Below are 15,205 nucleotides of genomic sequence, written 5' to 3'. Positions count from 1 at the left end.
ACACTTTCTAGCTGTGTGACCCTGGGCAAGTCACTTAACCCCCATTGCCTAGCTTTTACCGTTCTTCTGCCTTGAAAGCAATACACAATATTGATTCTAAGACAGAAGGTAAGGATTTTTTTTTTTAAGAGTTTTATTTGTGACAACATGCCTTCAATTTTCTCTCATTTGGCCTTAAGGGAAGGGGTGCCTTCTCTTTCAATAGGAAATGCTTCATGGATTTGGATAAGATATAATTTGAGTGCACAAACTCATTCAGGCCTAGATAGAATTATCTATTTTTAAAAATTCATTTTTATTATTATATTTAATTTTTTATTGCCTATGCTATAGTTCCATGATTCTTTTGAACTTTGACTTCTTAAGTTTCAAAATGGGAAGAATGAGAGTAAGGGAAAACAGATGTTACTAAAAATGTGTTTGATTCTGTTTTTAAACATATTGCAAATATTTGAAAGTAGAGGGGGAAAAGATCCATCAATAATCTGGTGAGGTTAGGAAGTGAGGGTTGGGAAGAGATCAATGTATTTTGCATTCTATTTGGAAACAGCAAAACTTTTCTCATAAAATGCCTCATTTTTTTTATTCAAAGAAATAAAAATCCACATATCAAAATGGCTGAACAAACAAATCTGCCTGAAAACCCAGATGACTGGACAGTAGAAGATGTGTGTCAGTGGATAACAGAAAAACTCAAGATTAACTCAAAATACACGGAGATTTTGAAAAAGGAAGAAGTAAATGGAAAGAGTTTAAAAGTCTCTGATAAAAATGATCTTGTGGACATGGGCATAAAACATGGACCTGCTCTTCAAATAATAAATTCCTTTAAGGAATTGAACAAATCTTCTGAATGTCCTAAGCAAACATCTGAAGAACAAAAGGATAAGCAAACTGAAGTCCAATGGGTGACACAAGAGAAAAATAGAAAAAGGAGAAGGCATCACACAGATCCAAAGAATGATACCACCACCCAAGATGAGGAAGTCTATGAGTCACCCAAGACCAACCCCAGTAAAGGAACTGAAAGCAATGCTGAGGAAACAAAGGATAATCTTCCATTTAGAGGGCAAACATGTCAAACGTATCCTTTTGACAAGTTCCATAAAAGCTTTCGTTACAGAGAGCAAACTATTATCCAACCTGAAACAGGGTCATTCAATCTCATTGATCCAATCCACGAGTTTAAGGCATTGACTAACACAGAGAGAGCCACAGAGGAAGATATTCTGATGAAATTTAGCAACGAAGTCTTTCGATTTGCTTCAGCCTGCATGAATTGCCGCACCAATGGCACCATCCATTTTGGAGTAAAGGATAGTCCTCATGGAGAAATTGTAGGGCTGAAACTCACTGAGGAAGATAAAGAAAAATTTGTTGACCACTTCTATAAGAAGATTGAGGTCTATTTTGAGAAAGATGACGTTAGTCAAGCAAAGCAGTGCATTAGGCCACCCAGGTTTGTGGAAGTCTTACTGAAGAACAACATTGTTTCTGATAGATTTGTCATTGAGATAGATATCGTTCCAAAGCACTCCATTTGCGAAAATAAATATTTCCAAGTTAAAATGCAAATTTTTAAAGAGAATAAATGGGGAAAAAATGCTGAATTGTCTCTCTATGTGAGGGATGGCACTAGTTCTAAAAACATCTATGCTAATCCGAAGCAAAAAGATGGAAACATTAAAGCATTTTTAGCAGAATTGGAGAAATGTGTTAAGTTGAGAAAAGAAGCAGAGGACCATCAACCAAAAGAAATAAAAACAGAAAATGAGGGAACAAAGTTGGTTCATCTTCTCACAGGAAACCAAGACTTAGATAACTCTTACTATGACCAATACATCCTCGTTGTAAATAAGAGCCATCCAAGTCAAATTGAGCACCTGGACTTCCTAAAGGAAATTGAATGGTTTGCTGTGCTAGAGTTTGATCCTGAGTCTTTGAACACTGGAGTTGCCAAAGCTTATAGAGAGACCCGAGCAGCCAATCTTCACTTTCCAAATCAATACCAAGACAATAAAACTTCAATTTCTGAAAAAATTGAAAGTTTCAATCTTTTTAAGCAAACCAGCTGGATCTTCTGCAATGGCAGGGCAGATTTCAACACAGAAGAATATCAACCTTTAGAACTTAGTTCATGGATTAAAAAGAGAGCCACTAAAGTCAGGAAATTAATTTCGTTTCTAACATGTGAAGACGTAATGCAACCTGGAAGGTTTTTAGTAGTGTTTCTATTGCTGTCCCCAGTAGAAGATCCCAAAGATCCTTTCATTGAGACATTTTCTACTTTCTACCAAGAACTAGGAGGAATGGAAGACATACTGTCTATCTCAGTGGATCAACAAATAGGTTCGCAATGGAAAGAACTTTTGGAAGGTAAATTCTCCTCTATCGACCTCTGCAACAGATGTATTACTACTTTAAGTCTTGAACAGTTAAATGGTACTATTCTTAAACTAAAACCTCAGACTGAATCTCCTATAAGATTTTTGCCATCAAATGGCTCTTCTATCATTCTTCAGAAGAAAGATGAAGACTCTATGTCAGCCCTGGAAATCCTCTGTGAAAATGAATGTAAGGACACAGCCATTGAGAAAGATGAAAAATTCACTGAATTCCAGATGAACAAAGAGAAGCATTTTTATCTAGGTGGAAAAGTTTCATGGTGGAACTTCTATTTTTACTCTGAAAATCATACTTCAGATTTTATCAGAAGGGATAGTTATGAAATACTTGAAAAGATGATACAATCTTTAGCCAATTCCCCAAGGGAATCGGGTGCAGAAGTGATCAATTTGTATCATCATCCAGGCTGTGGAGGAACCACATTAGCGATGCATATTCTCTGGGAACTGAAGAAAAACTTCCGATGTGCTGTGTTGAAGAGTAAAACATTTGCCTCTGAAGATATTGGAGCACAGGTGAGAACTTTAGTCACATATGGCTCAGAGGACCAACACAGCTACATGCCTGTACTCCTGCTTGTAGATGATTTTGAAGATCAAGAAGCTGTGTCTGATTTGCGCAATCACATTATCTCAGCCCTTGAAGAAGCTTATATTCAATATGAGACTCCTTTAGTTATCATTCTAAATTGCATGAGGTCCCAGAATCCTGAAAAAGATGCTAAAAACCCTGACAGTGTTGCAGTGATAAACAAACTCTCCTCCAAAGAGCAAAGAGCATTTGTTAAAAAATTTAAGGAAATTGAAAAGAAGCACGAGAACTGTAGAGATTTTTATTCCTTTATGATCATGAAAGAAAATTTTAATAGGACATACATTCAGAATGTTGTGAAACATATTCTGAAAGGGTTGAACACTGACAGCAAAGAAGGACAATTAATTTCTTTCCTGTCTTTACTTAATTCTTACATTTCTGATTCTGACTTCTCTGTCCAACAGTGTGAAAAGTTCTTAGAGATTACCAACCAAAGGGCTAATTGGAAGAGAGGGAGCTTAGAAAATAAAATGGGGAATTATTCTACAATTCTCATCTGTACCAAAGCTATAGATTGTAAGAGGTATGACAGGGTTCGTATAGTTCACCCTTTAATTGCCAGTTGCTGTTTAGAAGAATTGAAAATCACTTCTGAAATGAAAAGGAGTGATATTGCAGTGAATCTATTAAAAGAAGATACACTTTATTCACCTGGAATAAGAAGAGACAAATTTGTACGGATTGTGCAAACCCTACTGCTAAAAAGACAGAAAGAATACAGTAAAGAAACACTGATATCTGGGAAAGATATGAATACTCCATTTTCTCCTTTCCTTATGGACATCAAGAAAGATGAGGGGAATGATCAGGTTGAGAGAGTCTTAACTGAAGGAACGATCAGATTCAAGGATCATGCATTGATCTATCAAGCCTTAGCAAGACATTTTTATATTAATGAAAATAATTTTGAAGCTGCCATTTTTTACGCAGAGGAAGCAAAGAAGAGAAGTGTGAGGAATTCCTTTGTCTCCGATACACTTGGCCAAGTTTATAAAAGCCAACTGATCTTCTGTAACAATAAAATTTCACAAGGGAAAAGTATACCTTGTCAGGAACTGGAATATCTCCTAAATATAGCAGAGAAAGCTTCAAATGCTTTCAAAGATTCTCAGCAATACAATGAGAACAAAGATGACAAAACTGGACAATATCATAGATATAAAAGGAGTGACACATATAATACATCATGTTACTTTGGAGAAATAGAGGTTGGTATACAGATAATTCAGCTTCTAGAAAAAGTCTTCCTTTTTGATGAAAGAAATGAATCTCCTAAAGGGCTCATGGGCCAACTTTTGCGTGGAAACAGTGGTGTTCTATTAAATCCTTTAATTCAGCGCAATATGTATTACCCAGTCATTAAAAAGCACATTGATTATTTAAATGCTCTTCAAAAGCGTTTGGAAACAATTTTTAATAATCTTCAGGACTACTTTTCTTTTCTGAAATTAAAAGACAATGAAAAGGAAATTGTAGAAGAAAAAAACCAGATTAAAATGGAAAAGTTATTCAAACAGTATTTATCTATATTCTCCAACTCGGAGATCAGGCCATCAATGGTAACATCTGTTTGCTGGAGAGAACTGGAGATCTCTAATGCAGCTAGGTTTTCTGGACTGCTGAAGTATCTCACTAAAACTCACGAAAACGCTGAAATGGAAATGGAAAGCATAGTAGATAGATACATGCTTCTAGTTCAACAAGCAAGTTCAATGAAGACAAGAGCAAAACAGAATTTCATCTTGGCCAACATAATTCTTAATTGTTTGAAACCTAATTCAAAGATCAGAAAGCCACTTGATGAACTTAAAGCAATGCTTCAAGAAGTCTTGCTACAAGTAGGACTACATTCTTCCTATCCAGATCCTTACTTCCTGGCCACCCTCTTGTTCTGGCCAGAAAACCAGCACCTGAATCAGAATTCCACAGAAATCATAGATTACGTGACAGCACTGAGGAAGACTTTCTGGGATCGGTATGGTCAGATGTGTAGGGGCAAACAGCCATTCACCCATTTCTACCTTGGGAATGACAGAGGTCTCAATCGACTCGTTCACAGAGGAAAAATTGAGCAGTGCTTCCAAGATGCATCAGATGTAAGCATCCTTTGGCAACGTGGAGACGTATGGAGAGAAGAGAAAGTGAAAGATCTCTTGCTTCGCCTCAGTGGCAGAGTTGAAAATGACCTTATCTACATAGACTGTGGAAGTAAAGAAAATGCTGAAATTCCAGTGCGACCTGCTGTCTTAGGTCAGCTAAGACGTGGACAAAGCATGGAAAGAGTTTCTTTCTACCTGGGATTTTCCACTGCAGGCCCAGTAGCTTATGATATAAAAAATATTTAAATTGGACCAATAGGAAAAATTCCAAATGTCCTTACCAGGTAGAGAACCCATTTAGATGAGACATTTTGCACTGCAGATACATTGCTTTGAAGTTTTCTTTAATTGCTTTCTTTGTATATTTTCATTGGATTTAGAGCCAAAGGGAACCATGGAAACCATCTAGTCCAACCTTCTCATTTTACAGATGAGACAAAGGAAAGTCATGACTCATGGGTGGTAAAACCAGTATTTGAATCAAAGCCCATCTTACTCTACACCACATTGCCTCCCCAATCTTGTTCCCCACCTAGAGTATAAGTGCTTCTGACACAGGTACAATTTCTTTAGTTTGTAGTGCAGTTTCTCCATAACCCAGGACCTCATATGGTTTTTGTCCTACATATAGTGGGTTCTTTCCATTCCTATTTAGGATTTCTCATGTGCGAGTTTATGGCATATTCAGGAAACAAAGTCAAAATAACAAGGGATGGAATTTGGTGGAAAGGATGTATGTCATAACTTGAAGGACAGCATCCACTGTAGATCATCCTGGAGCAATAGATATCTTTAATACTTTTGTAAGACTTTTCTATCAATAAATTTGCAATGCAGAAAGAAATACTAAGCCTACAAGTCTCTTTTTTTTTTTTTGGTTCAGAAAATATGATCTCTGAGGTATCAGAGAAAAAGTCTCTACTTGGCCAAATAGTCATGTTTTCCTTATAGGCAGGAGAAGTTTGTGGGACTTGGGGCTGGGAATTCTGGAAATTATCCTACCAAATTATGAGTTCTTCCTTCTTCCTAGTCCTCCTGGAAGGATCTTAACACAGAAGGAGGAAGACACTGAGCCAAAGCAGTTGAGCATGAAGTTTAATTTAGGTTTGGAGAGGAGTAAAAGGATAGCCACAGCATGATAGTGGGTGGTAGTGATGATCAGGAAGTCAGAGAATCTCTAAAGGGTACTTTTTCCCAGTCTTCATATTTCTTGACACCATTGCCACTGTGTTCCCCTATTCTCCTTCATACTCTCATCTCTCTAAGTGACACTCTTCCTACCTGTCTGGCTGTTCCCTCTCAGGCTTCTTTGCTGAATCTTTATCCAGGTCATCCCCATTAACCATGATTGTCCCCCACCCCCAACGTTCTATCCTAGATCCTCTTCTCTTAGCTCTCTCTATTATTTTATTTGGTGATCTCATTGGTGCTCATGTATTGAACTCTCACATCTATTTAGATGATTTTCATATTTACTTGTCTGGTTCTAACCTCTCTCCCAACCTTTAGTCTTAAGACAACAATTGCCTATTAGACATTTCAAACTGGATTTCTTATAAATACCTGCCAATGACATTGAATATTCAAGAAGTAGCAAAGTAAGGATAGAAAAATAGAGAGATTTTTAAGAAGAAAGAACAAGACATAAGTGACTGCAATAAGACAGCTAAGCAGATGATGCCAATTAATGCGGGGGCTGCCCTCACACTCAAAGATCACTCTTAGTTTAGGAGCAGAAAAACAAACAAGCCAAAAGAGAGACTCCAGTGATAACAGTAAGTCGGTGCCCACTTATTGACACTTATTGATGCTTGGGAAGCAAAGGACCTTCCTAGTTCATAAAATGAAATGGCAGTTAGCTTTGACCTCCCCCCAACTCCTACCCCATTTGTTTAGTTTATATGGTACAGAAGGCAGAAGGAAGAACAAGGCAGTAGGAATTGTTATCATGTTTTTTATGCCCAGGATAATAATAAATGTAGGACCTGTCTTATAGAATCATTATGAGAATCAGCTATAAAGCAAATCTTAAAGTAAACCTAAGCTTAAGGAAGAGAAAAATTAGGGAGTTATGACTGGCACTGCAAAATCATTCTTCCAAATTTGTTGCAAGCTTCCTTTAAATAAAGGGTTCTCCTAGTAAATTGGATATATTAAAATTTCTTCATCTCCCATTAGGAAAGAAATGCACAGTAAAAAACTTAGTTGTATATGATTTGATGGAAACTTACATTAAACAAAGTGAACTCTTTCCAGTCTATACATTTAGTCATTCACAGGGCAAGCCAGCCAGCCTAGATGCAGCAGAAGGGTACCCTGAGGGTGAGATGGGACATGTGCCAGGCAAGTCGAATCACCACCACCTTGACCACAATCTCTCTTGAAACCCTGATGGCAAAAGCTCCTGACTCTGAATCTAAGAACCTTGGGAATAACAGACCTTTCTACCTAGCAGTCATCTCAGAGAACAGAAATCTTTGTGCAGAATAGGTTCACCTTCCTCAACACCATCATCAACACATGCTGACCCACTGTCACCAACGGGCAGATAGCCCGAAGAGCCCTGAGCTTGGTAGTGGGAGCACCCCTCGGACAACTGGTCTTGTTCCCAACCCAGCCTTTATAGCCATCATCCAGGAAACCACCTTTTATCAAGAAGGGGCCCAGCATCCCTACCAACTGCCTTAAATCCTGCTCTTTTACCAGTAAAAAAGCGCCACAACATTCTCCACACTTATCCCTAAACCTTGAAACCCTGACCCAGTAGTTGCTAATGCTGGTTCATTCCATAGCAAACTAATCAGAATTCACTTGGTAATTTTCTGTGGTGATCTTTTTGCCTACTTTCGAGGGGAATCTGCCAATGTTAGAGGGGAGCAAAGCGGGGGGGGGGGGGGGGGGAAGATTTTGAAAACTTATACTCTTCTATGCTTGAATTATCCTATAGGCATCTATCCTTTTTTTTTTACTTTAATTAAAAATTTTTCTAATTAATGAGAATATTTTTTTATTATTCAATCCCTTCCTTAAGCTTCCTCCTCCATTGAACAAATGAATCCTCCCTGCCCTCCAGATAAAGCCCTAGATGCATATCTGGGAGGTCTAACAAAGCAAATCTCCTCATTGGTCATGTCCAAAAGGTATATCGCTTTATGCTTTTTACATATTAGAAGGTGAGTGACATGTTTCATCTTCCTTCATTTGGATTCAGGGTTTATTATTTTGATCAGAGCCCTAAAGTCTTCCAAAGTTGTTGTTTTTCTACAGTGTTGTTATCATTGTATACATTGTTCAGCTAGTTCTTACTTCATCCAGCATTAGTTCATAAAAGTTTTCCAAGTTTACTTTGAAATTGTCCATTTCCTCATTTCTCGTGGCACAATAATATTCCATTTTGTCCACATACTACAATTTAATTCACCGTTCCCCAGAAAGGAAGATGTTCCATTACTTTACAATTTTGGGCTGCTGTAAAAAAGAACTGTTATAAATATTTTTGTACCTATAAATCCTTTTCCTCTTTGATTTTGTGGAGGTAGAGGAATTGTAGTGGTGTAGTTGAGTCAAAGAGTGTACACAGTTTGAAAACTGATCTCTACTACTGCTCCCCAGGGGGCTAATGCCTTCCTTTGGAAGGTTTTGGAGCATTTGCTTGTGTTTCCTCTTCTATCTCCTCTGTGTTTTGTATTTTTGCTCCATAAAATGTATCCAAAGTCGCCCCCTTCTTCTTGTTTTTTTTTGGAATTTTGGGTTTTTTGTGCTTCTGTGGAGTTTGCCATCTCTATCTGAGTGGGGAGGATTAGCTTTTCTTATCTCTGTCTGGCATTCAGAGGTTTTGGCCCTAGGCAGATTGTCCATTCTATGGTGGCCCTTGTTTCTGTGCCTCAGGCAGCTGGAAGAGCCAGCACTCTGAGGGGGGAGGGGCCGAGGGCTGGTGATAGGATTAATCTCAGACTGAGTATGCCCTTGGGCAAGGACCTTCAGTGAGACTCAGATGGAAGGATCTGGTCAGGGGGCTACAGGCTCCTCCTGTCTCTCTCTGTTTCCCTGCTGTCTGGGTGCCCCCTCGACTGCGTCAGGTTGTTTTCAGGATTCAGCCTTCAGCTCCGAGGCCCTTTTGCCAGCCCTGAGGGTTACTGTTGTTTCAGATGACCCTGCACTCTGAGGGGGGGAGGTGCCATGTCTTCCTGGAGCTCTGAGGGCTGGTGATAGGATTAACCTCAGACTGAGTATGCCCTCAGGCAGCGACCTTCAGTGAGACCCAGATGGAAGGTTCTGGTCAGGGGGCAACAGCCCCCCCCCCCCATCTCTCTCTGCCTCCCTGCTGTCTGGGTGCTCCCGCGACTGGCTCAGGTCGTTTTCTGGGGGGGGGTGGCCCTCAGAACAGCCGGCTCCTGAGGCCCTCCCTGCCTGCCCTGAGGTTCCTGCTGCTGCCTCAGACTCAGCCCACTGGGTTGGGGGGATGGGTCCTGGGACCTTCCCTCTGCCTTCCCCTTAGATCCGAGTGATCTCCGACTCTTCGTACCTTTTGATCCAGGTCCAGGAGGAGTGTTTCTAGGATCTATTCTGCTGTTTGTTTTGAATTTCGATGCCCTAGGAGCATTCCGTTTGAGATCTGTAAGGAAGGGTTTCTGGAGCTCCGAACTTTAGCTTTCTCTAAGCTGCCATCTTGACCGGAAGTCAGCTAATGCCTTCCTTCCCTAAAATGTTATACAATGATTGTGTATAGACTTATACATATAGATAGAGATAGAGATAGACAGACAGACAGACAGACAGATAGATAGACAGAAAGATAGATAGATAGATAGATAGATAGATAGATAGATAGATAGATAGATAGATAGATAGATAGATAGATGGATAGATGTATAGATGGATAGATAGATGGATAGATGGATAGATAGATGGATAGATAGATGGATAGATGGATAGATGGATGGATGGATAGATAGATGGATAGATGGATAGATAGATAGATAGATAGATAGATAGATAGATAGATAGATAGATAGACAGATAGATGGATGGATGGATGAATGGATGCATATGCAGTCTCTCCCTATAGAGGGTGGGCTCTTAACAGAAAAGGAATATTTCATGTTTGTCTTTGTATGTCAAGCATCTAGCACAGTGTTTAGCATAGAACAGGAACTTAATTAATGCTTATTAGTTGTTGATAGATTCTGAATGGACAGGCAGAATGAGTAGCACACTGGAAAATATCTCTGGGTTTAATGTCAGATGAGATGGAGTCAAGTCCTTACTTCCAATGTGTTCTTAAAAAAAAAGAGCCTTTATCTTCCAACTTACTTAAGGCAGAAGAGCTGTAAGAGCTAGGTTTTAAGTGACTCACCCAGGGTCACACATCTAAGAAGTGGTCTGAGGTCATATTTGAACACAAGATCTCCCATCTCCAAGCTTGGCTCTTTATCCACCGAGTTGCCCCTTCCAATGCGCTCTTAGGCAATTTACATAAACTCTCTATCTTAAGCTACTTCATTTGTCAAATGAGTAAGCTGGATGAGAATAGTGGTGTCAAACATAAGAAAGGAGGCCATCAGAAGGATACTTGAAGACAGCATGTTGACTTAAAAAAACCATACATTAACATTATCTAGGTTTTGTTGTATTTTTATTTATTTTGTTAATTATTTCTCAATTGTTACATTTTAATCTGCTTTGGGCTACCCTCAGGGGAGTGTTGTGGCATATTTGATAGATTTTCAGTCTTGAAGATAGAAAATGCATTCCATTTTTGGAAATAGTTATCCTTTCCACATCACAACTTTCCCCATCATGATTTCAATATATCAACAGTCAGCATAAGAAATTGAATGAGAATTTTGGGGAAGTTTTATAGAAGCTGTAGATGACACATGAAGGCCAACAGTTGGCCCAGAAATGAATACTTAACCCATAATTTACAATAAGGTACTATAAATGCCCTATAAAATAAAAAGAAAAAATTCAGGTATTTTTTTCTCTGGAATGAAGGGCACTATGCCTCTAACCCCCACAACGGAGAAGGGATAACTGTTGTCACACTCCTCAGGGTTATAAAAACTCATCATATTTGTTTGATATGGAACCCTGAGAAGTGCAGAGTGCCTAGTTTTGTGCATGCATGTGTGTGTGTGTGTGTGTGTGTGTGTGTGTGTGTGTTTGATTTTGTTTCACTCGTTTGTGAAACGGTGGTAAGGAAAGAAAATAGAAGAGAATTGTCACTCACTGATGTCAATGCCTCAGTGTCTTGAGGGTAATGAATCAAATGGTGACTAGTGACTCCATGGAACTATCTTTTGACACATTTTGTATTTATGAAAAAATGCCATCGTATGGAAAAGTATGGAAATGTCATTGATATGGAAAAATGGAAAGTAGTCAAAGCAATAGGTCATTAAGAAAGATGTTAGCCTCCTTGGGACTTTGGGCTGTCATTTACTATATTATAGCAATTACTGTAGGACCTCACGAGTAATAAACAACCTGAGATAAGATCCCTTCTAGCTAGAGGTTTCTGTGATCCTATGTCCTCTCCAACTAGATTGGACACTCCATCAGGGCAAGGGATAAGTCTTGTGCCTGTGAATCAGCCACATTCTCTAGCACTGGGTCCTGGCTATCCTAACATTATATTAGCTAGCCCCAGACCATACTAACCACCAGGACACCGAGACCCTTTCAGAATGGGCATCCTGCCATTTCTCACGACTGCTGTAGGATACCTGCCATTTTCCGCCATGCCCTGCCCCCAGAACTTCTCTTTTTACTTATTATTCAGTCTTGCTCTGGAAATGAAAATTAAATTAATACTGTTACTGGAAAGGTCTGACAGTCTACTGCCCTGTGATTCCACTTAGAATTCCTGTGACTGACTAGACCTAAATTCCTTTTCCTCCAAGTTGTGTCCCCGTGTGATAATGTAAACTCTTTTGGGCTGAGACTCTCCTTTTTCTATATTTATCCCAGTACTAAGCACACACTGATGCATTTTCATTGTCATCATTTCCATTGGGTCTGACTCTTTGAGACTCCATTTAGTGTTTTCTTGGCAAATGTACTGGGGTGCTTTGCCATTTCCTTCTCCCACTCATTTTGCAGATGGAGAACTGAGCCAAACAGGGTTTAAGGCTCTCCTCAAGGCTAGTAAGTATCTGAGGTCAAATTTGAACTCATGAAGATGAGTCTTCCTGGTTCCAATCCTGGTGCTCTATCTGCTTCATCACTTAGTTGACCCATAGTAGGTGCTTAATAAATGCTTGTTGAGTGATGATTGGTTGATCAATTTCCTTGCAGGTGATAAGTATTTGAGGTATAGTTGTTGACCCACCACTCTATTGAGGTCCTACATTGCCTCCTAGAGGCTGGTTGTGATTATTATTTGTCTTCACTCACCACAAGAAGGAATGTCAATGTATGCCAATCAACCAGTCAGTTAGTCAGCAAGCATTCTCCTGAATTCACAGGACTAAATTTCTTAACATGATACTATCTACAGTGGTTCCCCATCATTTCAATGGTCAAATATAAAATCCTTAGGCTTTTAAAGTCCTACATAAAAAGAGATAAAAATGGGAAAGGACCTGTTTGTACAAAAATATTTACAACTGGGCTTTTTATGGTGGCAAAGAATTGGAAACTAAAGGCATGTCCCTCAATTGGGGAATGGCTGAACAAATTGTGATATAAGATGGTGATGGAATGCTATTGGGCTCTAAGGAATGATGAATAGGATGATTTCAGAAAGAGCTGGAAAGACCTACATGAACTGATGCAGAGTGAAATAAATAGAACCAGGAGAAAATTATACATAGTAACTGAAAATATTGTGAAATGATCAAATATGATAAACTTTGCTATAAAATGATCCAGGACAATTCTGAGGGACTTTTGAAAAAGAATGCTATTCACTTCTAGAGAAATAACTGTTGGAGTATAAATGCTGATGAAAAGATATGATTTATTACTTTTGTTTATTTGGGTATATGTTTGGGGGGTTTGGTTTTACAAGATTATTCACTTCCAAAAATAAATAAAAACAAAAATATGTTTTCGTGATAATGCATGTATAACCCAAATTGAATTGAATCACCTTTCAACTCTGGGAGGGAGACAACATGAATCATACAACTTGGGACAACTTTTGTGGAAATTTGTTATTAAAACAAAATCAAGATAAAACATAAAAAATAAAGTCCTATGTAACCTGAATCCTTTCTATATTTCCAGTCTTATTGGATCTTACTCCCCACCTTATACTCTGGAATCCAGTAACATTGGTCTCCTTAAAGGTTTGAATATTTTCATTGACTATCCTCCATGCCTAGACTCTCCCTCTTGGCTTCTTTTTTTCCTTAAACTTTATTTTCCATCTTAGAATCAATATTGTGTATTGGTTCCAAGGCAGAAGAGTGTTAAAGACTATGTAATGGGGGTTAAGTGACGTGTTTGATGTCAAATTTGAACCCAGGACCTTCCATCTCTAAGTCTGGCTCACAATCCACTGAACCATCAAGCTGCCCCCACCTGGCTTCTTTCAAGTGTCATCTAAAGTCCAACCTTCTGTAAGATGCCTTTTCCAATTCTCCTAAATCTTAGAGATTTTTTTAGATGATTCCAAATTTATCCTGTCTATATCTTGCTTGTACATAGTTGTTGCATGTACTCTCCCCATGACTGTGAGCTTCTTGAGAGCAGGGTCTGTCTTTTGTCTTTCTTTGTATCCTCAGCACTCATCACAGTGAATGACACATAGTAGACACTTAAAGAACATTAGCTGATTCACAGACTAATCACATAGTTTATTATATAGAGAATAAAATGGAAAGGAAATAGATTGTAGCCATTTCTTTTCTCCCAGATTTTCAGAAGTATATTAGAAAAAAGCCTCCTAACTACATGCTTACAAAGGAAAAAATATCACTAATACACTGGTGGTGGAGCTATGAACTGATCCAATCATTCTGGAGAGCAATTGGAATTACACCCAGAAAGTTATAAAACTGTGTATACTCAGGGAAAGAGGAAAAGAACTCCGATATTTCAGGATATTTATAACAGCTCTCTTTAGGGTGGCAAAAAACTGGAAATTGAGGGGATACACATCAGTTGGGGAATGGCTGAACAAATTGTGGTATATAATTGTGATGGAATACTACTGCGCCAGAAATGATGAATAGACTGATTTTTTTTTAACCTGGAAAGAACTATACAAGATAATGCTCAGTGAAATGAGAACATTTCACACAGCCACAGAACGAATACTGGAAGAATAAACTGAGAATGTTCCTCCAGAAAGTGAACAGAAAGATAAATCATGAAAAACAATTTATAGGAACCTGTTAGCTTCCCAGATAATATCCTTGGTGATGCAGGGAGTATGGGGAGGGGTCGGGACACTTGTGGATAGGATCTATTATATAGATATGAAGAAAAGTAAGTCAAACATATAGATTTGTGATTTTATTTGTGTAGTATCTTCTTTTTCTTTATATATATGGAAATGCTTGTTTTTTGGGAATTTGTAAACATTTGGAATTTTTAAAAATCCCCATATTCTCATAAACTAGAGAAAACAAAGGAAGGAACTGTCTATACCTAATCTCAAGATTATATACTAGAAACAAAAGAAAGCAAGGAAGACAAAGAGGAAAATCCATTTCCCCCGGTTCACCAATTAAACACAATTCAAAATATATGGTGATTTCATTTTCTAGGTGCCATGATTTCATAGCAACACTGGTTAGGGTCTCAGAACTTTCCCATGCAATCCTGGTCATCAGTAACTTATTCCCATCATTTCTGTCAACCAGGAAGCCACAGAAAAAAAAAGCAAACCCAAAATGGTATAGGATTCAGACTGTGTCCCTCTTTTTCCTATCAATAGCTTCTTCCTCATTATGAAGTAGATTCTTTCCTCCTTATGAAGAAGGGAGGGACAACTATTCTTTCAATTGCTAAGATCATCAGAAATTGCTCTACTAGTCTCTCTGTCTCTCTCTTTCTCTGAATCTATCTCTTTCTTTCTTTGTGTTCTCTATATATCTCTCTGTGTCTTTCTATGCCTCTTTCTCATCATTTCACTCTAGGCTCAGTGGTAACAA

At 38.5% G+C, this 15,205-nt stretch overlaps 1 protein-coding gene across 1 annotated transcript in view; it reads left to right on the top strand.

Annotated features, from left to right (window-relative positions):
- The window catches only part of LOC100028489 (sterile alpha motif domain-containing protein 9-like), a 29,726-nt gene extending 23,783 nt beyond the window's left edge, over window positions 1–5,943 (top strand). Inside the window, exon 3 of the mRNA XM_001378475.4 lies at window positions 593–5,943. Coding sequence (XP_001378512.2) covers window positions 615–5,345 — 4,731 coding nt within the window. The 5' untranslated portion in view covers window positions 593–614 and the 3' untranslated portion in view covers window positions 5,346–5,943. The remainder of the gene's footprint in view (window positions 1–592) is intronic.
- Window positions 5,944–15,205: the final 9,262 nt, after the last annotated feature.

The sequence above is a fragment of the Monodelphis domestica genome, chromosome 5, assembly GCF_027887165.1.
Source record: "Monodelphis domestica isolate mMonDom1 chromosome 5, mMonDom1.pri, whole genome shotgun sequence".
In the NCBI taxonomy this organism is placed as follows: Eukaryota; Metazoa; Chordata; class Mammalia; order Didelphimorphia; family Didelphidae; genus Monodelphis; species Monodelphis domestica.
This window is presented reverse-complemented; position numbering and strand designations above follow the sequence as displayed.